At 42.7% G+C, this 24,637-nt stretch overlaps 7 protein-coding genes across 10 annotated transcripts; 3 read left to right on the top strand and 4 right to left on the bottom strand.

The window, feature by feature from the left end:
- The first annotated feature begins 434 nt into the window (after nt 1-434).
- LOC117789762 (protein TRC8 homolog) lies at nt 435-4,403 on the top strand. Of its 2 annotated transcripts, none has more exons than XM_034628892.1 (7): nt 435-909; nt 1,024-1,594; nt 1,655-2,195; nt 2,257-2,431; nt 2,662-2,858; nt 2,921-3,121; nt 3,172-4,403. In XM_034628892.1, the coding sequence occupies exons 1-7, from the start codon at nt 435-437 to the stop codon at nt 3,475-3,477; spliced, it is 2,466 nt and encodes an 821-aa protein (XP_034484783.1). In that variant the 3' UTR covers nt 3,478-4,403. The 2 variants fall into 2 exon arrangements, with proteins under 2 accessions (XP_034484783.1, XP_034484784.1); XM_034628893.1 differs by having other exon boundaries at nt 2,677-2,858; nt 3,172-3,477.
- Nucleotides 3,940-7,968, bottom strand: LOC117789764 (F-box/LRR-repeat protein fbxl-1). Of its 2 annotated transcripts, XM_034628895.1 has the most exons (7): nt 7,670-7,968; nt 6,957-7,188; nt 5,904-6,228; nt 5,225-5,843; nt 5,000-5,167; nt 4,732-4,935; nt 3,940-4,673 (listed from the first exon to the last, which is right to left on the bottom strand). In XM_034628895.1, exons 2-7 carry the CDS (start codon nt 7,035-7,037, stop codon nt 4,538-4,540), a joined length of 1,533 nt encoding a protein of 510 aa, XP_034484786.1. In that variant the 5' UTR covers nt 7,038-7,188; nt 7,670-7,968; the 3' UTR covers nt 3,940-4,537. The 2 variants fall into 2 exon arrangements, with proteins under 2 accessions (XP_034484786.1, XP_034484785.1); XM_034628894.1 differs by lacking the exons at nt 6,957-7,188; nt 7,670-7,968 and adding an exon at nt 6,326-6,469.
- A 420-nt stretch (nt 7,969-8,388) lies between these two features.
- LOC117790063 lies at nt 8,389-10,262 on the top strand. 2 transcript variants are annotated; one of them, XM_034629315.1, is made up of 4 exons: nt 8,389-8,468; nt 9,032-9,376; nt 9,591-9,658; nt 9,714-10,262. In XM_034629315.1, exons 2-4 carry the CDS (start codon nt 9,051-9,053, stop codon nt 10,073-10,075), a joined length of 756 nt encoding a protein of 251 aa, XP_034485206.1. In that variant the 5' UTR covers nt 8,389-8,468; nt 9,032-9,050; the 3' UTR covers nt 10,076-10,262. The 2 variants fall into 2 exon arrangements, with proteins under 2 accessions (XP_034485206.1, XP_034485207.1); XM_034629316.1 differs by having other exon boundaries at nt 8,389-8,482.
- Nucleotides 10,263-10,703: 441 nt separating this feature from the next.
- LOC117791850 (signal peptidase complex subunit 1) lies at nt 10,704-11,251 on the top strand. Its single transcript, XM_034631750.1, has 3 exons — nt 10,704-10,809; nt 10,872-11,018; nt 11,079-11,251. The coding sequence occupies exons 1-3, from the start codon at nt 10,786-10,788 to the stop codon at nt 11,199-11,201; spliced, it is 294 nt and encodes a 97-aa protein (XP_034487641.1). The 5' UTR covers nt 10,704-10,785; the 3' UTR covers nt 11,202-11,251.
- Nucleotides 11,199-12,288, bottom strand: LOC117791849 (DTW domain-containing protein 1). Its single transcript, XM_034631749.1, has one exon. The coding sequence runs from the start codon at nt 12,210-12,212 to the stop codon at nt 11,247-11,249; it is 966 nt and encodes a 321-aa protein (XP_034487640.1). The 5' UTR covers nt 12,213-12,288; the 3' UTR covers nt 11,199-11,246.
- A 381-nt stretch (nt 12,289-12,669) lies between these two features.
- On the bottom strand, nt 12,670-13,717 carry LOC117792135. Its single transcript, XM_034632134.1, has 3 exons — nt 13,603-13,717; nt 12,991-13,539; nt 12,670-12,930 (listed from the first exon to the last, which is right to left on the bottom strand). The coding sequence occupies exons 1-3, from the start codon at nt 13,708-13,710 to the stop codon at nt 12,703-12,705; spliced, it is 885 nt and encodes a 294-aa protein (XP_034488025.1). The 5' UTR covers nt 13,711-13,717; the 3' UTR covers nt 12,670-12,702.
- A 487-nt stretch (nt 13,718-14,204) lies between these two features.
- LOC117792134 (octopamine receptor beta-3R) lies at nt 14,205-24,562 on the bottom strand (the record flags this gene model as incomplete). Its single annotated transcript, XM_034632133.1, has 8 exons — nt 14,205-15,179; nt 15,238-15,346; nt 17,104-17,535; nt 18,372-20,241; nt 21,120-21,297; nt 21,399-21,674; nt 22,447-22,647; nt 24,228-24,562. Coding segments are annotated over 8 exons (3,612 nt in total), but the record flags the coding sequence as incomplete, so codon positions are not given.
- Between the last annotated feature and the right edge of the window lie 75 nt (nt 24,563-24,637).

Here is a 24,637-nt window from a genome sequence, read left to right as displayed (position 1 = left end):
AAGCAGTACGCGAACGATCGAAAAGATCGCATCGAGTTATCAGTGCAAACGAACTGAACCCTCAGTGTTACCGTCACCATCAGCACCTGTCGCCCTCCCTCCCCAATTGAATATATTTTTTCGACGCACACCACAAAAGAGAAACAACAACAACAAACACCAATAACACTTGCACACGATTCTTTTTTGCCTTGCGAAATCTAAGACGAAGGCCAACGCCAGCCGATTAACCAAGCAGCCGAGCAAGCGACCAAAACACAAGTTCCATAAGCACATAAACACAACACACACCACACACCACACAGCACAGTTACAATCCAAATACAAATGCGTGAGGCGCTCAAAAGTTGATGTAGAATTTAGTGAATCGCAAAGTGCAATTTGGCAAGTCACGCCGCGTCAGCTATAGTTATAGTTATAGCAGCAGCTGAGCCATGTCCATTCGGACGCAGGTGCTTGGATTTGTGGATGTGATGATGCGGGTGCCGCCCATCATGGTCATCGATGAGATCCTCAAGATTGGCATGGGTCTGCCAACGCGACTCTATCCGGACAAAGTCACACCCACTGACGCAGTGACAACATCCACGACGTCACCTGGAACTGGGTATATGGATGTCAACACTAGCACAGACACATTTAGCACCATCAAAGCGTTCTTTGGCATGGGCAGTGATGAGACAACAACAGCAACAGCTGCTGCTGCCGCCGTCTCTGCTGTCACATCCTCCATCAGCAACAGCAGCCAAGAGATTCTGGAAAAGTCCATTGAGAATGCCTCCAAATCGGCGCATGCCAACGGATTGCTAAGCAATACCTTCAACACGCTCATTGACGAACTGGCACACGATGGAATGCTGTCCGACATTCTAAGCATAACGACGATCAAATTCGTCATTTGTTTATTAGGTGAGTGCTATTGTTGTTGTTCCCACTGGGACGTTCACCGGCTCTTATCACAATTGGTGCTATTTTTGTTGTTGTTGCTTTGTTTGTACTTTAAACCTTGTGTGATATTTGCAGGTTTCTTCAGCGCCGCCTGCATTTTTATGCTTTGGACGCGACACTTGGTGATGGTGTATATGTTTCTTACCTCGCTGGGACTCTCATTTCTCTCGTATTGGTCCAATGTCAGTGCCCTGGCGCTAATGGAGAACAGTCCTTGCATACTACAGGATCTGATGTCCATGAATACCACCAGGCTATTGGATTCGGGCGGCGTTGTCATGTCCCTGGCGCCACATATCATCGCACAGTGGTTTATGGGCATGCTATTCGCCTATATTCATTTGGGTCCGCGTTTAGCGATCGTTCAGAAAATGATGCCCATCATCTTTACTAGTCCAATTCTAATTGCCATGTTGCCGCTGCCGCCGTACATAGTGGAAAAGTTACCCGTGGTTGCTGGCATTACGCCCATCTTACTGACCAAAATCACGTTAGTGCAAAGTGCCATGGAAGCCAGCAGAACGGTCTACAATGGCTACCAATACGCCATGAATTTCGTATCCAATTTTGGACTCTCTGCGCTCATTGAAAACGAATGGCAACGGTTGAATGTGCCTAACGTTTTGCGACTCTTCTGGACAATAAGGTAGGTCTTTTAAATAATTTAGAAATGAAAAGAGTCTATATAAACGTTCTTGCTTTACAGAATAATGCAAGGAACCTACGCATTGATCACCACTGAAACGGACGTTCCTTTGCAGCTGTTTCCATCAATTGAAAAGCTCCTCGTTGACGGTTGTGAAACCTTGACCGCTGTGCTGGGCATGACTGGTGTCATATCAATGGTGTGCCACTACATTGGACGCGGCTTTCAATGGTATCTGCTGACCTACGACAATGATGAGGAGAAATCCCTGGGCACCGTTTCGGCAGTGCTATTTTACATATTGGCATTGCAAACTGGTCTCACATCCCTGTCGCCGGATAAACGATTTGTGCGTCTGTGTCGCAATCTCTGCCTTCTGGTCACTGCACTGCTGCACTTCCTCCACAACATTGTATCGCCCATTTTGATGTCACTGAGTGCAGCTCGCAATCCTTCACGCAAACGACATGTGCGCGCCTTATCAGTGTGCGCATTTCTTATATTGATGCCAGTCAGTTTGCTTTATTATCTGTGGTCACAGCACTCGCCCTCCACTTGGCTGCTGGCAGTGACTGCCTTCTCCGTGGAGGTGATAGTCAAGGTATGTGCTGCTCTGCTCCCGTTTGTACTACTTGTTACTAATTTGTTGTCATCAACAACAGGTGCTCGTTTCCCTGGCCACGTATACGCTGTTTCTGTTGGACGCCCGTCGTCAGTTTTTCTGGGAGAAGTTGGATGACTATCTGTACTATGTGCGCGCCTTTGGCAATTCAGTCGAGTTCTGTTTTGGAATCCTGCTCTTTATAAACGGTGCCTGGATCTTAGTCTTTGAATCGGGTAAGTCTGAAACGGTCTTGGCTATCGTCGCCGTCGAATTACATCAACACATCTGCATCGTAGAGCATTGAAATTGATTGAGAACATTTCGTGTCATTGACGCTCATCACTTGACCATGTTGACCACTTACCACTTGAATAGTGTGCTTTTGTCCAGCTTTTTTGTTCCGTGTGTGCATGTAATTTTATTATTTGGTTGATTTTGTGTATCGATAACTATAACTTGATAGCCCAAAATGCTACAGGCGGCGCCATCAGAGCTATCATGATGTGCATTCATGCCTACTTCAATATCTGGTGCGAGGCACGCGCCGGCTGGTCTGTTTTCATGAAGAGACGTTCGGCGGTTCACAAGATATCAGCGCTTCCAGAAGCGACTCCTGCCCAGCTTCAAGCCTTTGACGATGTCTGCGCCATCTGCTATCAGGTAAGGCTCACAGCCAAAATGGTTCTTATCATCAATGCTGATGCCCCAATTTGTGTTTACAGGAAATGTACTCGGCCAAGATAACGCGTTGTCGTCATTTCTTCCATGGTGTTTGCCTGCGCAAGTGGCTCTACGTACAGGATCGGTGTCCCCTGTGTCACGAGATTATGATGTACACCGATAAGCCGGAGGACAATGCCCAAGATGCAGATCCAACTGCTGCGGCACAAGCTGAACAGCCCATCCGCATATATCCCCGCGACGTAAGTAGATCTTTCCTATTAAATTTCCTTATAAAATTCGATTTCCGTAGGATGGAAATAACGCTGGTCCGACGCGTCGGACGCCCGATCGAGCTGCCGAAGCTGCTGCAGACGTTGCTGCCACTTCATCCAGTGCTGCCACAGCCGCTGCGAGCAGTGATAATGCGAGCGAAGTGGCAGCAATTGCCGCTGAGACGAGAGCGACCACAGCAGCGAGCAGCAGCAGCAGTAATGTGAGCTATATGAGTGCATCCGGCCAACCTCCGCCATCGACAGCAACATCAGCGGCGGCTGTGGCAACAGCTGCGGCAAGCAACACGACGCACATATTTCGGTTGTCACAGGAACAGCAGTGAACTGTGTACCGTTAACTCTATTCTTAATCATACCACATTTAACTGTTCTATGTGTTAGTGTACTTATGTAAAAACTCGAAACTCTTATACGGAACCATACTCTGCTTGTTGAACGTTTCGATAAAGATAATTCCTAAACACACGCATAAGCACTTGATCCTCATACGCACACACACACATATACACATACACACATACACCAACACAAATCCAAGGGCGCGTCAAAATGTTTGGCTTAAATCCCACACTAAGTTAAATTATATACCTTGCATATAAGTACGTACATATTATAATATGACCGTGCCGAACGAAACGAAAAATCAATCAGAGATCTTTGTAAATTAAGTTTATGGTAAAAAGTTGACCCAAAAATGTTGAAAAAGGTTAGTTTTAAGTTTACAGTGAAAAGGTGTTGAACAAAAACATAAGAAAACAGTAAAAAAAAAACAAAACAAAATGTAATGCGGTGAAGTCTGAAAATGATTTAATCAAGTACCAAGTAAAAAACTAGTTAACAAATCGCGATATAATTTGTAATGTACAAGAAATTAAAATTAGCAAATTTTGTTTTCTTATTACTTATTTAATTTAATTAAACGAAAGAATGGCGAAAAAATACAGAATAATACAATACAATATGTAAGCAAGAATTAATTGCGACGTATTTTGACTAGATAACAATATTCATGGAACTTGTTTGATCCTCTCTCGGTTAAAATTAAGTTCCCCATTGGATCATCTGAACAGTCTAGGATTTTGGATTCTTTGTGAAAGGAAAATACCACCGTGAAACAATGGTGGTTAATAGATCCAATTGATAAGGCAGCTAATGTATAAAACTTGTATATAGAACATATGCATATTGTAATTTAATGTCAAGTATTTTGTATTGCAACATGTTAACCAAAATACAAATTGCCTTAAACTGAACCGAATTGTTGTAATTTTCATTCCAAATGGATTTCGGAAATTGTTCAATTTGTCTTTTGATTTACTCATATTGTGCAAAACTGGGATACAACAACAGTAAACAACATAGAACAATAATTGTACAAATCTTTTAGTTGAAAATTAAATCGTTGTAGTTGCGCAACAGATGATACGGCGAGACACGGCAGCAGGTGGTGGTGCGCACCACCGTGATGCGATCGGCACGCTCAAAGTTGGCCTTCACGGTCTCATAATAACGACCATCGCTGTGGGAACAATCGGTTGAGAAGAGAGGAAATAGCTTGCAACAGTTCCTAGACTTACCTCAGGACCATGCAACGTAGCTTGAGACACTTGACGCGCAATATGTCGATTGCCTTCTGACTCTTGTCGGAGAAACGCAAGTTATCCGGATCCCAGCGCAGCTCCAGACGCTCCAGATTGCCACAGCTGGAGGCGATGGTGTCCATCAGCTGATCCACATGTATGTTCACACCCAGCTTCTCTGCGGTGCCCATGACGATGATCCTTTGGGATGATAGTTTAGTCGATAGATATAGATGTAGATAGTCGATTCCTTAGCTTTACTCACTTGCAGTTACCCAGCAGGGGCAGAATGCTCATCCACAGCTGATCTGTGATATGAGGCATACCGGACAGACAACAGGCGCTCAACTGATGACCATGACGCTGCACGAACTTCAACATGCCTTCGTCTGTAATGTTATCCGAAGAGTCCAGGTCCAATGAGATGAGGGATCTAAAGAGCCAGAGTTATCAACCATACATGTAGATTACTATACAATTTAATGCTGACCTGGTGTTGCCCAACTCCATCCATTGCTTCAAGACGGTATCGTTAAATCCATTGATCTGACCGGCCGACAAAAACTTGAGGTTGGGGATGCGGGTCAACATGTCAACGAGGCACTCGCTGCTCAAGTCGGTGGCCGTTATGTCCAGTTCCTGAAGAGCACACTTATCCCACTCCACCTGCATGACGAACTCGGACTTCAGACTGGTGCCATTCATCAGAAGGCATGTCAAACGCTTGGAGCGCTGCACCAACGTCTTTAGGGTGGATCCAGTGACCTTATTGCAGAAATTAACAGCCAGGCATTCCAGCTGGATGCAATTGGAGCTGAAGGCATCAATGTGCGAGTCGTCGATGAAGTTGATGCCATACAAATTGATTACCCGCAAATTGGGCGTAGCCGATTTAAGCTTGTGCACATTGATGACCTCGTAGATTTCCTCCTCCTCCTCCTCGCACTTCTCATAGGTGCCAACCAAGTGCAGCACCTCCAGGCCGTTGATAAAGTTGTAGATTTTACGCATGAAGCCCTCCATAAAGATCACCTCGGACAGACAGATGCACATGTAGCGCAGCTTGGTGGGAAAGGCCTGCATCTCACTGAAGTCATGCAACTGCATAGCTGATCGAAGGGGAAAGAAAAAGATTAGATGAGGAACACAGCTCTGTTCTGTTCACTTACCCGTTGAGAAATCCAAGAGCATGTGGGTCAGATTTGGACACTTGGCCGAGAGCTCGTGGAGCACAGTGTGCGTGATCAGCTCAATGGGCAACTCAATGTAACGCAGCGTTGGCCCAAATCTCACCGATATCAGCGATAGCAGCATCTCCAGTGAACCAACATGCAGCCCAGAAACCTCCGGCCTTAGAGATACATTCTTCCATAGACGCGTATCATAGGCGATTTGACGCCAGCGACGACAGATGCGTGCGAGTCGACAAATCTCTCGATGGGATAGATATGAAAATATGTGCAAGAGCACCTTGTCGGGCAGCTTCTCGATAGTCTGCAAGAGAAGTGATCATACATATGTATATGTAGTACATTTAAATATGTCTGATCGATACACTCTTCTGCTCTGCGATGTATATCTATCTATCTACCGTATCGGCGAAGGGACTTCGCATAGTGCCATCGGACAGGTAGACCTGTGAGGCCTCCACCGCCAGTTGACCCCAAATATCGGTAGAAATATCCATTGCTCTATATAGTATATAGTTAAGATATATAAATACTATACGCTCTGCTTATATAAATGATATAAATGATCACTGCGAGCGATACGCGCGTTCCCGAGCACAATCAACGTCTGTCTGAATTAGCTGTGCCCACTTGGCGCTACTGCGAGGAATCTCCAAAAAGCCCACAATTCTTTGACACACTCGCAGGCAGCTAGGCAGCCAGTCAGTGAGCTGACTAGCTCAAGAGAATCGACAAAGAGGAGATCCTATTTATAGCTGAGCGCTAGTAATGTTTAGAGTCTGAGAAAATCGAAATGCCAAGAATTGCTAGAGGATATCGGATCTTTTGGTGGTCAAAAGAGCGAGCTACTCTGGGCCTGATAAACAGCTGTTGGGATGGGCAAATACGCACACTAGTCCACTGTACACATATATATATATAGCCACTATATACACTATAGTATATATACAAAGTTCTACGCAATCGATCAGTTTTGTTTTGTTTACTGCATGTTTTTTTCTGAAGGGGTTTCTCAGCATTTTCTTCACTCACCAGACGGGTCTTCACCACCACATCATCTCGTCCAATGGCCTGGGATGAGGTTTGTGCTGCCAAAACGTTCCAATTATCCATAATGCTTTTCTAATATTTAAAATACTTGTGTGCCTTTTTTACGTGTACTTGCTGGTTCTAATAGTATCTATTCTACTAGATCTATTCTCTAAATATGTACAGATATGTACTGTCTGGCGCCGGTATTTGTGTTTTCGTATATTTATTGGTTCTACAAGTAGCCAAGGAAATCATTCATAAGTCAAATAGATTATGCACATTTTTCTCAAATATTTATATTATGTTCGATCAAAGGGAAACCGATATTTTGGTTTGGTGTATCAAAGTGTAAACATTTACAAAAGTATATTCCGGGAATATTTGAAAGATCTTAACGTTAGTTAAGTCTAGCGTCTAAAGTTGTTAGTCTACTATCTACAGGGTAACGAGTATTGGAACATATTTACCCATTATAAAATACTTTTTAGTAGCTGTTTTAGTATAGTTTAAAAGCGAAACTCTGTAAATAATGTAAATTATGTGAACGGAATTAATGAAATAAATGTTTGTTGCACTCGCCACACGCTTCAACAATGACGTCACTATTAATACAAAAATTGCTGTCAATCATACAATAGAAAAATTATGCAAATTGTGAATAATTTTGTATAATTTTCCCATGTTCTGGGAGGAACTGAGCAGATCTGTTCTACCTTTTGGGCTATTTATAGGTAATTGTTGGTCTGCAATGCAATTGCAAATAAATGTACATAATTTCGTAACGCCCACTGTAGAATTCACTTTGAATTGGTTAATTGGCACTTTTAATTACACTTTGCATTTAGTCTTTTGTATTAGTCCATTCACAACTACTTGCGAGTTAATTTAACAAATTCGTTTCAAATTCTTGAGGTATTTTCTATAGATTCTTTTTTGGTTTACACAACAAAGTTGTTCCGCGTAGTTGAGAGCTCCACAATGCTCATGCAACTGAGATCAGGCGTCCGCGAAAAATGGTTTTTGCCAAAATGAATATAGCCCGGTTGTGGCGACCAGCCACAGAGAAGCAGGATGAGGGGCGTGACGGGGCGTTGATGTGTGCGCGTCATTTGTTGTAGCCGGCAGATGCTTGGCAAGCATGCTAAGTGATGGCGCCTGGCCAAAAGCAAAGTGTCGCACACCTTTTACTTAGAATATGCACATATTTATTATTACAAATCTTGTGAGTACTAATTTAAATTCAAAAAGTAACGAACAGAACTGCCAAGCTGTTTGTTTGTTTGTTCTGCACACATACGGCAGTCCCTCGCATCGAAAGCGTTGACGCTCTCTTCTGTTTTCCCACTCCCACTCTCATTCCCGCTCTCTACGCTCTTATTGTGCCAGAGAGAGTGAGTTCTGATCAGAGCCAAAACAACATGAATTCAGTCGTATCTTTGCTGCGCACGCAGACGGTTTAACGTTGCTCCCAAAGTGTCTCCACATTGAACGAAGTCGTTTTAGTTCAGAGCTGTAAGTGCGCTTGTGTAAGTGTATGTGTCAGCAGCGGACAGTCTTAGCCAAAAAGGTGGTTGCTGATTGTGCATGTGTATTTAAAATAGCGTCGCTGCAAATATTGAATTTCTTTAAAAGAAATAAACAAATTATAATTTACGTTAACTTTCATGCGGTACAGCAAAAATAATAAACAACATTGTGTATATTGTGGTATAGTGCATAAAATGCAGTGAAAAGAGTGTGAGTGTGCATGTAACGCCCTAAGAGCGCGATACAGAGAGAGAGAGAGAGAGACAGGTTGCAGTTGTTGTCCTCTCTAAAAGCAGCGTAGTTGGCCTAAAGGCAAACAAATAATAAACAAATTGAATTGACTTAAATATGTATTGCAGTTCCAATGTTTTTTAGCTAACATATAATATTTATTTTGATTTTTTTAATATAAAAAGTCATTTACATATTGTTACAAAAGAACGTGAAATATGCAAATATTTCTCTATAAACTTATTAATTACTCGAAAAATAATGATAATTTTGTAATTAATTAATTTAGCACCAATTTTCATTCATGCCGCCCACAGCCACGCCCAGCCTTTAAAAATGACGTACAATGCGGAACGTGCGCTCTCATTTTTGTATCCGTTCATCATCGTGACTTCGGTGGTCTGCTGCATTACGTCGGCAGTGGCCTGGACCCATTGGCGCTATGCGCTCAACGCCTGTCCGGAAACCAATTGCGGATGCGTGCTGTACGGACGGACCGCCTACAGCAGCTTCGAGGGCGGGTCAATTGCCTACTGTCATTATGCCACCTACGGACTTTTGTTGCCACTGCTCTTCGCCGTGGTGCTGGGCGTCTATCATGGCTATCGGATATGCATTGGCAAGGGTAAGCGGAAGGCGGGCACTACGACCATCAAACAGCGGTAAGTATTGCGGTTATCAACAGACAGCCACCCAATTCTAATTTAGACGGGTCATCCGGGTTAATCGGCAAAACAACAACAACAACAAGTGATGCTTGCGACACTCACAAGACTGCACTAATTAAGTCTTATGCTAATAGAAGCCACAAATGACTAATGCAGAAGAATTCATACTTTACACCAATTTAATTTAGTGTTACTCACCCTCTTTCAGATCCGGCGATATGATCGTGGTAACCACTGAATCCGAACTTACCCCCGATGGACTCTCGCCCTACTATTGTAAGTAGATACACTGCACAAAATGCGATCTCTTTAATGACTGTTTCTTTTTTAGGGCTTCCTGCCACTGTTATATCGGTTATTATGGCCATTTATCAGCTGGTCTATGCCAGTATTTTCACCGATGGCTTTCAGGTTACCTGCAAGCAGTATAGGGAGTCTGTGCTGAAGGAAATTCAAGGAGTCGGCCACATTGTGCCCGTGATCAAAGCTCGTTTGTCCTGTTCAGCTATTTTTGATTTCATGGACTTCCTGGTGGATAATACTTTGTATGAACGTCGTCGCTTTGGACGTATCAATACCTCTGCCTGTCTGTACCTTACGCTGGTTTTAGCCTGGTTTGCTCTCTTTGGCTGGATTGCCATTTGTGTCATCAACATAATAAATATGCGCCGCACACGTGCTGCTCGAGTCTAACGGGTCAAAAACGAACAAAATTGACGAAATGATCGAAGATATACGACTGCACAACCGCCTTATCACTTATCATAGAATGCACATTCCGCGCCACTTAGTTATTAATCCTACGTATACGGTATTATACCGCCATCAACGAATTGTACAAATAAATGTGTAAACGATTCATTTATCTTTAAATTTGAAACCAATTGTGATTTTTTAATTAACGGTAGATGGCGCTTTTACTGCACTAAAGGAACTAGTTTCTTTCGCAAATCACTGAATTAGTTCAGTAAAAACCAGGTTTTGCAAATTTCAAAATGCAATAGCTTTGCAATAAATTAAAAATTTTACGAAAATTAAAAATAGGAAATTAGAAAAAAATAATGAAAACATATTAATAAAGGTTTTAAGTTCGTCAACCCTCGGGGAGAGAAACTACCAAATTTAATTCTAAAAAGAAAGAAAATTATTTTAAAAAAATCGATAAGATTCCAACAAAAATTCTGCAAAAAATTTAAAAAATTCAAGCTTCAAAATTAAGAAAAATTCCAATTTAGGTGAATTTACTTGAGTTCAACCAAATTTTCATTTTGATTAAATTAGAACAAGCTGCCAGATAGGGAAATTTTGTAGGGTGGCAGCCCTTGCACCTGGTGTCAGACTGCTGACGTGCCGCAACCAAAATTGTTTACGGGACAAGTACGAAAATCGTCAGAAATCTCAAAATGTTCGATATACAAACGCATATGGTGAGTGTAACCGATTTAAAGTTGCAACAGTCAACGCTTTATAACTAGTGTGTGTTTCTCAGGACTTTGTGGGCCAGGCCAAAGCAGAGCGCTGGTCGCGTCTCATTATAACGTTCTTTGGAGTCATTGGACTCGTCTATGGAGCATTTGTCCAACAGTTCTCGCAAACCGTTTACATACTGGGCGTTGGGTTCCTGCTTTCCTCTCTGGTAAGTTATCTAAATAAACTTTATCTGTGACCTGTTGCCAATTACGTCTTTCCGCCTTAGATTACCATTCCCCCGTGGCCTTTTTATCGCAGCAATCCTCTGAAATGGCAGAAGCCGGTGAATACCGAGCAGAAGACACAGGCTGGCGATTCAGGAGACGAGGGAAAGAAGAAGAAGAAGTAAAAGTAACTTTGAGTTTTATTCCACTTTAAAATAAATTAACAAAACTTAAATTGGACGACGGTACGATATTAGATCGTTGTGATCATAGTACTTGTGTATGAGATCATACATGTTTGCAAAGAAAAACAACATATTGTCATAGTGTCCATTATATGGAGACTCGCGATTAATGCATTCTGTGGGAGCTTGCATCGTCAGAGGAGCTGCCAGCTGGTGGAAGCCCTCGGTAATCTCTAGGTTGTCCAATCCTCGGTATTCCGCGTTGAGACCCCACGCGTTCACGTGCAGCTCCAGCAGGAACTGATGAATGGCCTCGATAGTGGCCAGATACCAACGGGGACTTCCTCGCTGATGACGCCAGAACTGCGACAAGCGATTCTGGAGGACCACAGTGCGCAGGCGACGAACACGTTCGTCCGCATAGATGCTTCGACTCTGGTTCCAGGTGCTGTCAATGAAAATAGCTCGACGGATGGGCAAATTGTCGTATGTGTAGCGTTTTGAGCCTTGCTCCGATTCAGTTTCACCCACAACCTCGTCCATTCGTCGTCGCAGCATTGTTCCCATGTGATGGCCTTTGGGCAGTCCATAGTTGTCGTCAATCTTCAGCTGAACATTGCGTTCAAACAGCTGCGGCACTGTGAGACTCGTTGCACTGGGAAAGATGAGCACCGCACCGTCTTTCTCTCTGTAATCGGGTATATCTGGATATGTGTAGATTCGCACATTGTCGGGAGCTAGCACTGCCGCATGCACCGCCGTGCTCTTGCCATCAATCTCCTTCTTGTGCTTGATTATGTCTATTTGGATTGGCAATTCCACCCGAGGCAGCAGCTGTCCCAGCTCTCCCACGGGAACGTAGCAGCTGTAGCAGAAGAACTTCCTGGAGCGATTGCAGTGCCGGCAATTGTGACGTCCCTCTATTGTGTCCAGCACTGAGTGATCCGCTATGCGCATGTGGACAAACGGATACTTGCGTGGATGTTCTTTGGTCTGAACGGGATGTGACATCGTGTTGGTCACCCCGTTTTATTCAAATTGGTTAAAGAAAATACAAATTTAACACAATTGTTTATCAATGTTGCCGGACAGCTAATAGTTGCATATTTGAACAACATTTTGCAACTGTCCGGCAGCACTTGAAACCGAAGTGACAGTGCTGGAAATTGACAACATTAAACAATTTAAATTTTGTTAGTTTTCACCAATTAATTATAATTTTTTAATGAAAATTAGATTAAATAAAAGTGAAAATTTTTATGAAGGCTGGGAGCTTATCACTTCTCTACTTCTCACTTCATTCTTCTAAAATTTGTGCCAATTTTTAAATAAGCAGCAACTTTCTCAGCCAGGTGGCAACGTCTTTCAAAAATATAAAAATCCAAACGAATCATATATTTTAAACTGCGAAAATTCGTTCACAACAATTACATTTTTACATCATATTATATATGGTGATTCTGTACAATTTTGGTGATTTAAATTTAATTTTATAAAGCACCTATTCAAATTTGGCGCATCGAACGAAGCCATCTCCGCTTGCAATGTACACAGCATTGTTGGCGCCACAACAAATGTAATTCACACAGCTGCCGACTTCAACTTCGCCGAGTGCTCGAGGTTGAGTTGCTGCCAAATCGGTCCAACCTTTGACCTTATTGTCATAGCCTCCGGAATACAAATGCTGTTCGTCTCCGCAAATGCTATTCATAATCCAATCATGGCATTGCTGGAAGGCAAACGATAGAAATCAGCAAGAGATTTGGGAGAATAAGAGCAATAAACATACCGGCATTTGCCAAATGTGAGAGAACTTGTGCTCTGGCAAATTGTTCACCAGTTGCAATCCCATGCCAGTGCGATCGGGAAACGCCAGATAGCTTCGCTTGCCATTCACCATTGGCCCGAGGAGCGTTAAAGGCGACTTTCCAGGCAATACAGCCTTGTTACTGTACTTGCCGGACTTCCCCTCCACAATTGAAGATATGACCACATCCAGATCCCGCACTGTATAAATGAGCTTTTCTTCGCCGGCTAATGACTTGACTTCCTCCACCAGATTGTACTTGAATAGCATGCGGTCGTTGCTCCAAGTGGTGACCACGCCCTTGTCATCGCCCGTATAGAGGACAGCGCCATCGCAATACATTGCCTGGATGGCGTCATCGCAGCGGAAGAGCTCCTGCACGGATGCATCCTCGTACGGAGGAAGCATGTACTTAACCTGACCATCACAGCTGCTCGAATAAAGCTTCCCATGTTCATTCACGGCCATGCAATAGATATACGCATCGTGAGCGTTTACTGTCGACAGCAACTGTAGGGAATCCGACCAAATCTGTGAAAGGGTCGCCGACGTAAGCGGATTAATGACTGACTGACTGAACTCAGGAATACCTACGCGTATTTTGCCATCCGCTCCGCCGGAAAACAGCTGATTGCGAAAGTACGCCACGCAAGTGGCGTCCCCATCGTGCCCCTCAGAGGAGGTGTATTCAATGTTGGGCATCTGGCAAGAGATTCACAACAAAACTGACCAGCAGCATCTGCTGCCATTGACTATCCCAGCCAAGTGGAAGCTACATATATGAATACGTTATTTACTCATATATGTATTCTACTTGCTCTCTTATTTATAGACGCAATCTACAGTGAATGCGCGAAAGCAACGTCCACTCTCAGAAAATGTTTAAAGAAAAGTCTTCGTTTTCACAGTTTAATATGCAATTATTTAGTTTTCAGCAAGTAAATACATAGAAATAATTATATTTATATATATATTGTATGTATTATATATATTAGTCGAGATTGCATTTCGGTCGCTTCGCTTTAAACATACAGCTGAATGCACACAGAAATCGTTAAACAATTTAAACGAAAATTGAATTAATTCAAGTTCCCTTTACTAGGTATCACAAAAGTAGCTTAAACTCAAAAAGGAAACCATATATAAACCATATAACACATGTATTTTTTTTTACAATTTACGAATGGATTCTCTTGTTTTTTTTTAGATTGTCAATAAGCTTGAAAATTCTTTATGACACAGACAATTGAGTTAAGTTTTAGGTTAGATTTAAGACGAATTATATTTGATAATCTAAGATAGGCGTTTAACAACAAGTTAGGAATATGCTTATACTCTTTCCAAAATAATTTCAAGATCGGAATTCGTTAACATCTAGTTTAAAATCGATTTCATTCTCGATGATCTCGTAGTTCGTATAGTCTTTTGGCGTATACCTTGAGTTTTTGTCTGTCTGAACACTTTGAAATTAAATATCTATCGGATTTCTCTATCAGAATTAGCTGGAAAGAGTACTCTTAACTTCGAAGATTAACCGAAGAATGTAACTTAATCATAATTTCTGCTAAATTGTATTATTCACTCTTTGTATTTTCTAGTGGCTTTGCTTAATTGCTTCGATTTCGAGAATCGTTTACTATATGCATAATTTACTTATGACTAGGGTCATAGAAATACCTAATTTTCGATATTACGTATATTTTCTTGTAGACACACATTGAAAGTGCAGCTTTTATTGGGGTACATGCAACATATTTTCTTAGATCTAGTCCCAAGCGTTGCTTAAATCTGAATACTAAAGTAGACTTTTATATAGGGTATAATACGTATACGTAACAAACACACATTGAGTATTGCTTAGCTCGAAGGCTTAACCTAAGTTGTTTATGAATGAATGGGAAATTTTTGTGTTATCACTTACACGGACACTCAAGTGATTGTAGGGATATTTAGGGGTTTTCTAGACGTAGTATGCATTGTAGGGATTGCGCTTCTCTAGGCAGGGCAGCACACACTCGAGGGTATTGCGAAAGGCATCGCGAAAATCTCGATTGAAGTAAGCATAGATGAGAGGATTGAGCGTTGAGTTGAAGTATCCAATCCAGAATAGGACCAGGACGAGCACATCCGGGCAGGGACAGGCGGCTCCACAAAGCGATGTGATGACATACCTAACGGTTGTTAAACTGAGCGATGAACCGACGATTTACGGGAGGGATTATTACTTACCATAGAAAAAAGGGCAACCAACAGAGCAGAAAGACACCCATTATAATGCCCAAAGTGCGAGCTGCTTTGTGCTCGGCCTTCCAACCTTTCGCGGGTCGCACTGATCCGCCTGTCGTACCAGATAAAGATTTTGATGAGATTCGATAAGAAACGGAGAGAGAGTGAAAGATACATATAGTGAGAGATAGAGAGAGTGAGTGAAAAAGAGACAGAAACTGACTGATTAGTTAAATTTCAAGTTTGGCACAAGTTCTCTTGCAGTCTGTTAAGAATATGATGCCAAAAGCTCTCTGAGTGTGTGTGCTTGTTGTTTGTGTGTGTGTACGTGTGTGTGTGTGGCGGGCGGGGGTACAAGTAATGCCTGGCATTTTGTGTGTAACACCATGTGTGACGGGTCATGTGTTGGCATGTTTAACTTTGACATTAATATTGTTGGTTGTTCTTGTTGTATCGATGATAAACAATTCACATCCCTCCCACCTTCCACCTCCTCCCCCGTAGACAGTTAAGCGCCTTTCCCAACTGTTCGCCGCGCCATTTAACTGTTTTCGAGATGTGTCTGTGAGTGTAAAGAAATTGTTTGTGTATATGTGCGTTGGCAAAGTAATAAAAACGAAGCAAACAATTGAAAATATTTACACAGGACACTTGTTATCGCAAAGATATACAGCGTTAACCCACCGCTCCCACACACATACACACACACACACACACACGCACGCACATACATACAATAACATAAACAGCAGTGAAAAGTAAAAGTATGTACATAAAAACAGAAAGAAAAACAAATCAGACGACAGACTGACAAACAGACAACAGTAAGCAACAGGAAGTGGCTAACAAGTTTGTCCTCGACCTCCAGCGGTGGGAAGAGGTATGCGGGGAACGGTGGAACGGAGTGCGGAAGCCCCGTCCAACTGGGTAAGAAATCATAATGCAAAAAAAAAAAACATAGCCAAGTGGACGTTGGAAAGCAAAGCAAATGCACGTGCAAAACGGAAGCAATTATGTACAGCTTGAGAGCACCGAAGGGAGTCCTTTGGAGCATGGTCATCCATGCGTTTAAACCCGAAGGGGCTGAGCGTGTTAACATCCCAGACACCTCGGGAGAAGTGAGTCGATGAGCAGTTTGGGAAAGATTTTGTAATGACCTTAGTCAAGTTGGGACTGGGCATTAGTTGGGGATTTGGGTTTGATTTCATGACATTGATTCGGCTGGAAATATTGATACTTGACGTTACTCAGTGTATTTTACTCTTTGATATATTAAATCTGCTTAGCTGCGTCTGAAATCAAGAAAATCCTTATCTATAAATATGTGAAGTTCAAGATACTTTTTAAGAGAAGTTATTCTATTTGTATATGCAATAGATTTTTTCCATAAAACTACAAAAGATTGTTATAATTTTGTTTCTTAAATTTTCCTCGAAAACATTATTTTCAATCGAAAACCTTATTTTCTCTCTTTTGATATTTTGTTCAATTACTAAACTTTTTTGGTATAAACTTATTGCAAAGTATAAACTTGAACGAAGGTTGATTTTTCTTTATCAACGACTTATTGTTAAAAAAGTTGAAATTATATTTACAAAAATAGTTGAATTTCGTAAACTGAAGCAAAGGATGCAACTTTTGTGGGTTGTGTGTTTAGATCGCATAAATGTCACAGTTACGGGGAGTTTATCAATGGATATGCATGACGTATGAGCATGACAAAGATAGCAACAGGCAATGCGATAAAGAGAGATAGATAGAGAATTAGACAGAGCAAGAAAGAGATCGAAAGAGATAGTGGAGTGGAAGTGGGATTGAGGTTCGTTTCGAATGGACTGTGTTTGCTGTGGAGATGAGAAAACAACTCACCGGTTGCACCACAGTGTCTACATCCGGTTTTGAAGCGCTGCTTCCGATTTTTATTCTGCTGCCAGAATGCTGCGACCGCCGCCTTTCGTTTGTGCCAGAAGCGTGCTTGCTCCTGCCCAGAAGCCAGAGCTGGGACTGGAGCTGGAACTGGAGCTGGAGCTGGATCTGGGATGTGACTACTACGTTTACTACTTGCACTGACTGAGGTGTTGGTGTCGGTGGTTGTGGTAGTTGTGGTGGTTGTGGTGGTTGTAGTGCCTGTGGTGGCGCTGATCTCGGCCCCACAGAGCGGACATTTGGCCAGCGGGCTGGCAGCCGTGGCAAAGGTAATGCCATGCGGTTTCTGTTCAATGATCTCGGCCTCGTCTTCATCCACAAAAATGCAGATGCCGCCGCGTCGTATTAGCGAGGATTTATTGGAAAATTCTGGCTCTGCTTGAAGTTTTCATTTCATTTCATTTATTTTGTTTTTGGTGGGACGACGACAATTTGAGTTGGAAAAGTTTTTGATTTTGTTTTTGTGAGTTGAACACAATTTGATGGTTTAATTAACAAACACACAAAGTAATGCACATACAGAAAGAGACAGATTGAAAGATGTGTATATAGATCGAAATATAGAGATAGAGTGAGAGAGAAATAGACAGAGAAAAAGATTAGGATAGTAAGAGACACATACATATGCATTTATTAACATGTCACAAGTATTTAAAGTGGTTGTTCTTGGGTGGGGCACATCCCAAACAGTTGTCATGCCATGCAGTCGACAGAGCGCGAAACAGTGAAAGGATACACGTGAAAGAAGAGGAGAGGACAATCGTTACGACAACTGTACGAGTGCAACAAACATTTAAATTCTCAAGTCTCAATCGATCGCTGCTTGGATCAACTAGGCGTATGCGTAATAACAATACGACTACAGTGCTATAGGCAATAGTTAAAGCTGCTCTATTTGTTTGCTGCCTGGCTACGTTCGGTTGAAGAGCTACAATCTATAAAGCGCCATCTAATCAATGGACGAACTATCAACTGGCAGCTGATAATAAACAAGGTCAATTCGACTCCTTCTTCTGAGACGTTTGCACACAAATTTGACTGACTTGCGATTGAATCAAATGCGATTAATTTAAATACAAAGTCAGAAATCATAATTCATTGACTCAACTTTTGATTGTCAGTGAAGCGGAGCCGTGACCTTGACCTTGTTGATTGCTGACCTTTTTGATGATTCGCCCATGGCAATAGGAAGTTTTGCCCGAGGTACTTACTCGCCGAGCTGGTGGAGACCCGTCCCATGGGAATGTAGCTGCGACTGTCGCTATGCTCCTGCGAGAAATTGATGACGTTGACATCGTAGGTAACCACCGAGGCTTGTCGCTTGCGCACCGTCTGAATGCCCTCGTAACCAGTGAGAATGCTGCAACGTTGTCGGTTGCCGGATGCGCCCACATCCGCTTCGGTGGTGCTATCTGTACGCTTCAACAGCGGCGAGGTGACATCCTTGTTCTCGGCCAAGCCAAGGCCGACATCGTTGCCGCTGTCCACCGGGGAAAGTGTCGAGTCGAGTATTATTTCGGGCTTGGGTGATATGTTGAGAGGATGCTGTTGTTGTTGTTGTTGTTGTTGCTGAGCAGATGACTGCGGCACCGGCAGTGTGGTGACGACGTCCAGGGATACGGTGGAGGTGTCACTTGGCGTATAGCCGGCTGTATGCGGCGGCGGCGACAGGAAGTATACGTTAATGGATGCCGACTGCGAATTGGAGTTGCCAACGGCATTAACAGCTGCTGGCGTATTCGGTGGGGACATCAGATAGTTGGCACACACCTGATCGCTCAGCGTGCTCATACGTTGTGGCGCTGCCGCCGACGACGACGACGACGACGCCGCCGCCTGACGCCTAGACTTCGACTGCTCGCCCATTGGAAAGCTCAGCGAGCGAAAGATCTCGGCCAGCTCCGAGCTGTTCGTGATGAGCATGCCGCTCTGCTCCGGCAGCTCTGGCGGCGACAACGATGGTGGCGGTGTAGCCGGCTGCTTGGGTGACTCCACAAAGCAGTCCGCCAGTTGAGCGAGTTCATCGCGCGTGACTCCAACTCCAACGCCGACCATCGCTGCCGCATCGCTGCCAAAGTCAATTAGCTGCAAACCATCGCTGAATTGCTTGATGAGCTGACCATCCGTTGCAGTGGCCGCATTCTGCTCGCTGAGCACATTAATGTCCAGCAGGATGTCCGGTTTGTTGGGCGTCGAGTCGGTGTCGCTATGTTGTCGCGCCCGCTGCTCAACCCTGCGTTCCTTGCTGCCGCCAGCTCCGCCATTGTAGCTGTGGGACAATTTGCGGTTGCGTGACCGTCGAAAGAAACTCGAACCCTCAGAGGTCGCGTGCTGACGCTTCTTTTCGAGAGCAAAGCACTCGGCGCTGGAGCGTTTGGTTTTGGCCAACAGTGACATGAAATTGAAGCCTTTCTCTTTGCCCGCCACTTGACCCGGTGCCTTTGATTCACTAATGGTCCGCAAAAACTCCGAGTCACTTGACGCTAATGTGGCTTTGTGACCAGTTGCAGCAGCTCCCGATTTCAAGCGGATGAAATCTGATTCACTCAACGCCGCATACTTTCCCCCTGCCGCTCCCGTTTGCTTCTTAAAGTACAGATAGTTGTCCTCGATGAGTCGCTTCAGTTCCTTGTTGTCCTCCGCCAGTGGCAAGTGTGTGTCATACTGATCCGTCGTCTCGCTCTCATCGCTGTTTAGGCCAAATACACGATAGGCCGTTGACTCCGGCTCCTGCTCGCTATTCCCGCTGCCGCTTGTCAGGCTCAGCTGCTGTTGTACTGCTGTACATCCGGCAGGATTTGCATGTGGCTGCTGTGGCGCCTTGCTCACCAGCGTCTCTATCCAGATTTGTGGATTAAACACGGGCGCTGCCGTCTGCAGCTGATTGCCGCCGAGCTGCTGCTGAAGGGCCATCATCGATGGAGCGCTATCCGTGTGCGTGACCTTCTCATAACGCTCCTGCTCGAGGTCACGCAAGTCGATGCTGCTGCGACTCAGGCGACGAGGAGGCGGCGATGGCACTCGCAGTTCATCGCACTCGTCCTTATCATCGTCCTCATCGGTGGCCGTCTGCAGCATGTCCTGTGAGGCCGATTACACATATGATATACAGTTAGTCAAATAATTGTTCTGACCAAAACTGAGAAACCTTTTTCTTAAATAATTTGAAAGGATTTAAAAAAGCATGAAAACTTAAAATTGCTGACAAAATTATTTAAAATTTGCTCCATGGCTCAATCAATAAAATCTATCCTTTTTCATATTAATTTTTATTATTAAAACTTTGTAGCCTTGGTTCTTAAAAAATAAAGAAATCACAGTCCTTATTTTGCAGAATGGTTTTTCTTGTTCTTGTTTTATTATAAATAATAAGATTCATTAAGTTTAATTATATTTTAAAGTAAAAGCAAGGATATGTGAATTTTATACTCTTTCAGAGCAATTATTTGATTAAGTGTACTATACACTGAGAAAAAATATTATCCTCGCTAAATAGTTAAATAAAATATATATTTTTCGGATATATTTTTCTTAATTGTACAATAAATTACCATAAAAACTGTTTTTAAAAAATTACATTTTTAAATATGGTAAAGCGGCCTTATTTCTAAGAAATAGGCTGAAAGTATTGTTGTGAAACATACAAATAAAATTTTAAAGATTTAGAAATATTTACCCCAAGTATTAGAAAAAAAATTCTTGATTTTAGAAATTATGTTTCGATTTTTACGGGTCCGAGTCCCCTTTTTCAGAAAAATAGTATTACATTTCAGAAAACATTAGAAAAATATTTAAAAAATGTAATTTCTATTATCAAAGTCAAAGTCAAAGAGCAATTTAAAGGCGAATTTCTGAATATCAGGGTTGAAAACGAGACATTTTTTTCTGAGTGTATGTATTACTTAGTAGATTTCTTATCAGTTAAACTGTGATAAGTGATATGTGATTTTTGAACTTACCTCCAAATTGCTGACTGCACTGATTGTTTCCTCTCGTGCTGACTTTGTGTTCAGATCGCAGTCGCTGGGATGCAAGTAGCTCAGATTGGTAGGCTGTTGGGTGTGACCCATGTGAACGCTATTCAGCAGGATGTTGGAGCTGGTACGGCTTAATGCCTTGCGCTGACGCACAGCCTCTCTGGAAAAACCGCAAAGTGTAGCAGTGTGGAAAGAGGAGAGAGGAGAGGGGGTAGATTACAAGCCAATTGCCGATTGATGTCACAGTTGATGGCCACTCACTTGAAGATGCGCCAGTACATAACCAGCATAACAATGCCAGGTATCCAAAAGCTGACTGAGCTCGAGATGAGAGCATAGGCCTTGTTGACCACAAACGTGCATTGATCCGGACGTAGGGAGACCTCCCTCAGGTGCTCTGCGGTCGTGTACCAGCCCAGGAAAATGGGCGTAAAAGAGATTAGGGCGGGCAATATCCACACATTGGCCAACATGAAGCAAACCGTTCGGTGTGTCATGTTCAGTGGATACTCCAAGGGTCGCACTATGGCATAGTATCTGTAGTGAAGGGAACGGTTTTAATAATGACATGGTAACTTTCGCTATTCTAGGAGTTCTCAAGCAACCGAATCAAATCAGATGTAAAACTTTCTATGAGAACCAAATCCTTTATTTTTTAACTACCTGTAATCGTATTTATTACCATACATTTATAATGAAAATTCTTTTGCTTATTGAAGTCTCTGGGGAATTTCAATGTACAACATTAATTAATTTGCACAACATTTCTCGTATTTCTATTTTTACTGGAATTTTGCTTAGCTGCGTGTTTTGCGCCCCCTCGAAAGGTGTGTGAAATATAAATTAATTAAAACGGACAAACAAAAGGCTCCATGATGAAATGATGGTATGATGTCGAGGTGTCCAGTGGCCACTGGGCATTCGCCATTGTTGTGTGTTTTGCTGATTTTGGGTCCCAGCTGGTCGAAACTTCCGTTTAGGCCGCAACTCCAATTAACAAGTGCCGGGACTAGGGCGTTCCATAGCTGGCCATGCTCGGTTTGCAAATCATTTGGGCCGCATTCATCATACGCCTTGGCACGGCTTAATGTTTGCTTTTGATGTGCGCGCCTTTCACAGTAATTAATTGCTTCCCATTCGCAGTTCTCAGAGCCTTTTTATTGAGAGTGCGAGTGAGATTGCGGCTGCCGGAGGCAAGATTAATTGTTCTTCTATATTTGAAGCGGCTTTGGCCGCAAATCAACGCTTGACTAGTGTGTGAGTTTGTCCCATTCTTAAGACACTAGTGGCAGAAAATTTATGTACTCACCTATCGACCGATATGCAACAAAGATGCAGTATGCTGGCTGTGGAAAAATAAACATCCAGACTGTTGTACACATTGCACATAAAGGGGCCAAACATCCACTTGCCGCCGGACAGCTCCACGGACGCATTGAATGTCATCGCACACAGGGCGACCAACATGTCGGCCATCGCCAGTGACACAACAAAGTAATTTGTTATAACGCTGCGAATGAGAATGAGACAAAGGCAAGAGCTACATTAAATGAACGTCGCGATTCACGGTACGTAAAACCACCATCCGCCATTCGCCAAGACATGTCAAGCGAATGACATGGCAATTGTTTGTAGTGTACCAAATGCCGCACTTCCTCCCCATTCCAACACTGCTCTTCGCAACCCGCTCTGATCTACACTCCCAGTTGAACTCCATTTCATTGCTGTAGTTGGGGGTCGGAGGCCAGGTCAGCTTAATGTTGCAATTTCCCTGGCTGTCATAAGTCATTCGGCTGACTAGGCAGCTGTCGTCTTAGCTCTAGGGTAAATTTCAGCGCCTGCACCAAATACATCAAATGCCACGTTTATACTGCTACATATTTTGTGAATAATAATAGCATGACTTGCGTGCTAGCCTCTTCTGAATTTCTCTGCTGTAACAATTCGCAATATTTGGCTTGAGTTTGATTAAAATAACTTTGCTGCATTTTGACTTTACTCAATTTTAAGGCAAGCCCTAAAGCACTCTACATTTTTATTCAAGTAGGAACTGAACTTATAAAAAAATTTTATCTGATTTAATAGTTAGCTAGTTTTTAGTAATATTAAATTTGAAATAAATTTTATTTTTTTTATTCCACACATCCAAAACATCTTTCGCTGTTCTAAAATTAAAGTCCAGCATAAAAGTATGCTACATTTTCATTATCTCTATATTAAGGTAATAACGAAGTGCAGCAGTTGTGAATATCGAAAAATTTAAGTAAAAGTTGTTTATTCAACAATTTAATTAGTTAGTTTCCTACACTTTCAGCTTAAGACCAATATAAAATACATATTTTCACTCATCTTGCACAAGAGCGCCTCTCTGTTAAAGTTGATTTTATTTAACTTTTAGGCAAGGCAAAAAGTATGCAACACTTTAATTAAGACATTTTGACATTTGAAGTGAACTTACATACAGCTCTCTTATCAAGTATTCAATTATATAACAAAATTTTGATAACTTTTAGTTATATGATTATAAATAATAGTTTATTCAACTTTAATAAAACATTTTACCTTGACTTGGGGTTCAATTAAATTTTATGTCGTGCCTAAAAGTATGCTATACTTTTAGTATAGATTATTGAATTATGCGCAGTTTCAATTCTCAAGAACATATTCTACTGAAGATTGCGTATTTTCTTTGGTAGGGCAAGCAACTAACAATTTAAAGCCATTTTCCAAAAATGCATAACAATTTTCTCCGCATAAATGTTGCGCTGTGGGAACGCACACACAAAGAGCTCACCCTCAATAGTATGCTACAGTTTTGTGCAGTGGGATGCACTCTGCAGAGCTCTGGGGTGCCATGTCATTGCCATCGTGTGTCATATTTAAGTTCATTTAATGTTTTATTATTCCGCTTGTCGCTCATTTATATTACATTTAAGAGTGTATACACAGTTTGCAGAATGGTTGCCAGTAGCAGTTGGCACGCTTCAGTTTACGTGTTGCAGGTTGTAAAGGAAGGATGCAAGTGGCATCCTGTTGCTTGGGTACCCATCACTCACCCGCTGTGTGGCCATTCGATCTCACTTCACTTACCGCAATTTTCGATTACGTTGGACCGAAATAATGACCAGAGCATTCCCCAGCACCGCGGCCAGTATAATTGACGAGAATATGAAGCCCTTGAACAGCAGCAGGGATACGTCGACCCAATTGTCTTCGAGTTGGTCGCTGGTCTCGATTGAGCTGCTGATATTGGCATTTGCATTTGCTGTTATGTTGCTGGCGACTGTTGAGAACAGCTCCAAGGCGGTTGCTGAGGACGACGGCAATGATGTGGAGACGGGGGAGGAGGTTGACGATGCCGTTAATGACAGCGAAGTCAACGAAGCGTCCACAAATTGCGCTGTTGTTGGCAAATTTGTTGTCGTTGTTGACATTGTAGCTGCTACTGTTCCTCTCGTTGTTGTTCCAGTTGTTGTTGTTGTTGTCCCTGTTCCTGTTGT

This window comes from Drosophila innubila (assembly GCF_004354385.1).
Source record: "Drosophila innubila isolate TH190305 chromosome 3R unlocalized genomic scaffold, UK_Dinn_1.0 2_E_3R, whole genome shotgun sequence".
In the NCBI taxonomy this organism is placed as follows: Eukaryota; Metazoa; Arthropoda; class Insecta; order Diptera; family Drosophilidae; genus Drosophila; species Drosophila innubila.
The sequence above is the reverse complement of the archived record's forward strand: the minus strand, read 5'-3'. Positions and strand labels throughout refer to the sequence as shown.

Coding starts and splice junctions, on each gene's coding strand:
- LOC117792135 (XM_034632134.1), bottom strand. CDS start 13,710: ATGCCCAACATTGAATACACCTCCTCTGAGGGGCACGATGGGGACGCC. Junction 13,540..13,602: donor GAGCGGATGGCAAAATACGC/GTAGGTATTCCT, acceptor ACCCTTTCACAG/ATTTGGTCGGATTCCCTACA. Junction 12,931..12,990: donor CTCACATTTGGCAAATGCCG/GTATGTTTATTG, acceptor TTTGCCTTCCAG/CAATGCCATGATTGGATTAT.
- LOC117789762 (XM_034628892.1), top strand. CDS start 435: ATGTCCATTCGGACGCAGGTGCTTGGATTTGTGGATGTGATGATGCGG. Junction 2,196..2,256: donor CCGTGGAGGTGATAGTCAAG/GTATGTGCTGCT, acceptor CATCAACAACAG/GTGCTCGTTTCCCTGGCCAC. Junction 2,432..2,661: donor GATCTTAGTCTTTGAATCGG/GTAAGTCTGAAA, acceptor ATAACTTGATAG/CCCAAAATGCTACAGGCGGC.
- LOC117789764 (XM_034628894.1), bottom strand. CDS start 6,421: ATGGATATTTCTACCGATATTTGGGGTCAACTGGCGGTGGAGGCCTCA. Junction 5,168..5,224: donor ATGGAGTTGGGCAACACCAG/GTCAGCATTAAA, acceptor CTGGCTCTTTAG/ATCCCTCATCTCATTGGACC. Junction 4,936..4,999: donor CCCCTGCTGGGTAACTGCAA/GTGAGTAAAGCT, acceptor ATCATCCCAAAG/GATCATCGTCATGGGCACCG.
- LOC117791850 (XM_034631750.1), top strand. CDS start 10,786: ATGTTCGATATACAAACGCATATG. Junction 10,810..10,871: donor TCGATATACAAACGCATATG/GTGAGTGTAACC, acceptor TGTGTTTCTCAG/GACTTTGTGGGCCAGGCCAA. Junction 11,019..11,078: donor GGTTCCTGCTTTCCTCTCTG/GTAAGTTATCTA, acceptor TTTCCGCCTTAG/ATTACCATTCCCCCGTGGCC.
- LOC117791849 (XM_034631749.1), bottom strand. CDS start 12,212: ATGTCACATCCCGTTCAGACCAAAGAACATCCACGCAAGTATCCGTTT.
- LOC117790063 (XM_034629315.1), top strand. CDS start 9,051: ATGACGTACAATGCGGAACGTGCGCTCTCATTTTTGTATCCGTTCATC. Junction 9,377..9,590: donor ACTACGACCATCAAACAGCG/GTAAGTATTGCG, acceptor ACCCTCTTTCAG/ATCCGGCGATATGATCGTGG. Junction 9,659..9,713: donor TGGACTCTCGCCCTACTATT/GTAAGTAGATAC, acceptor TTTCTTTTTTAG/GGCTTCCTGCCACTGTTATA.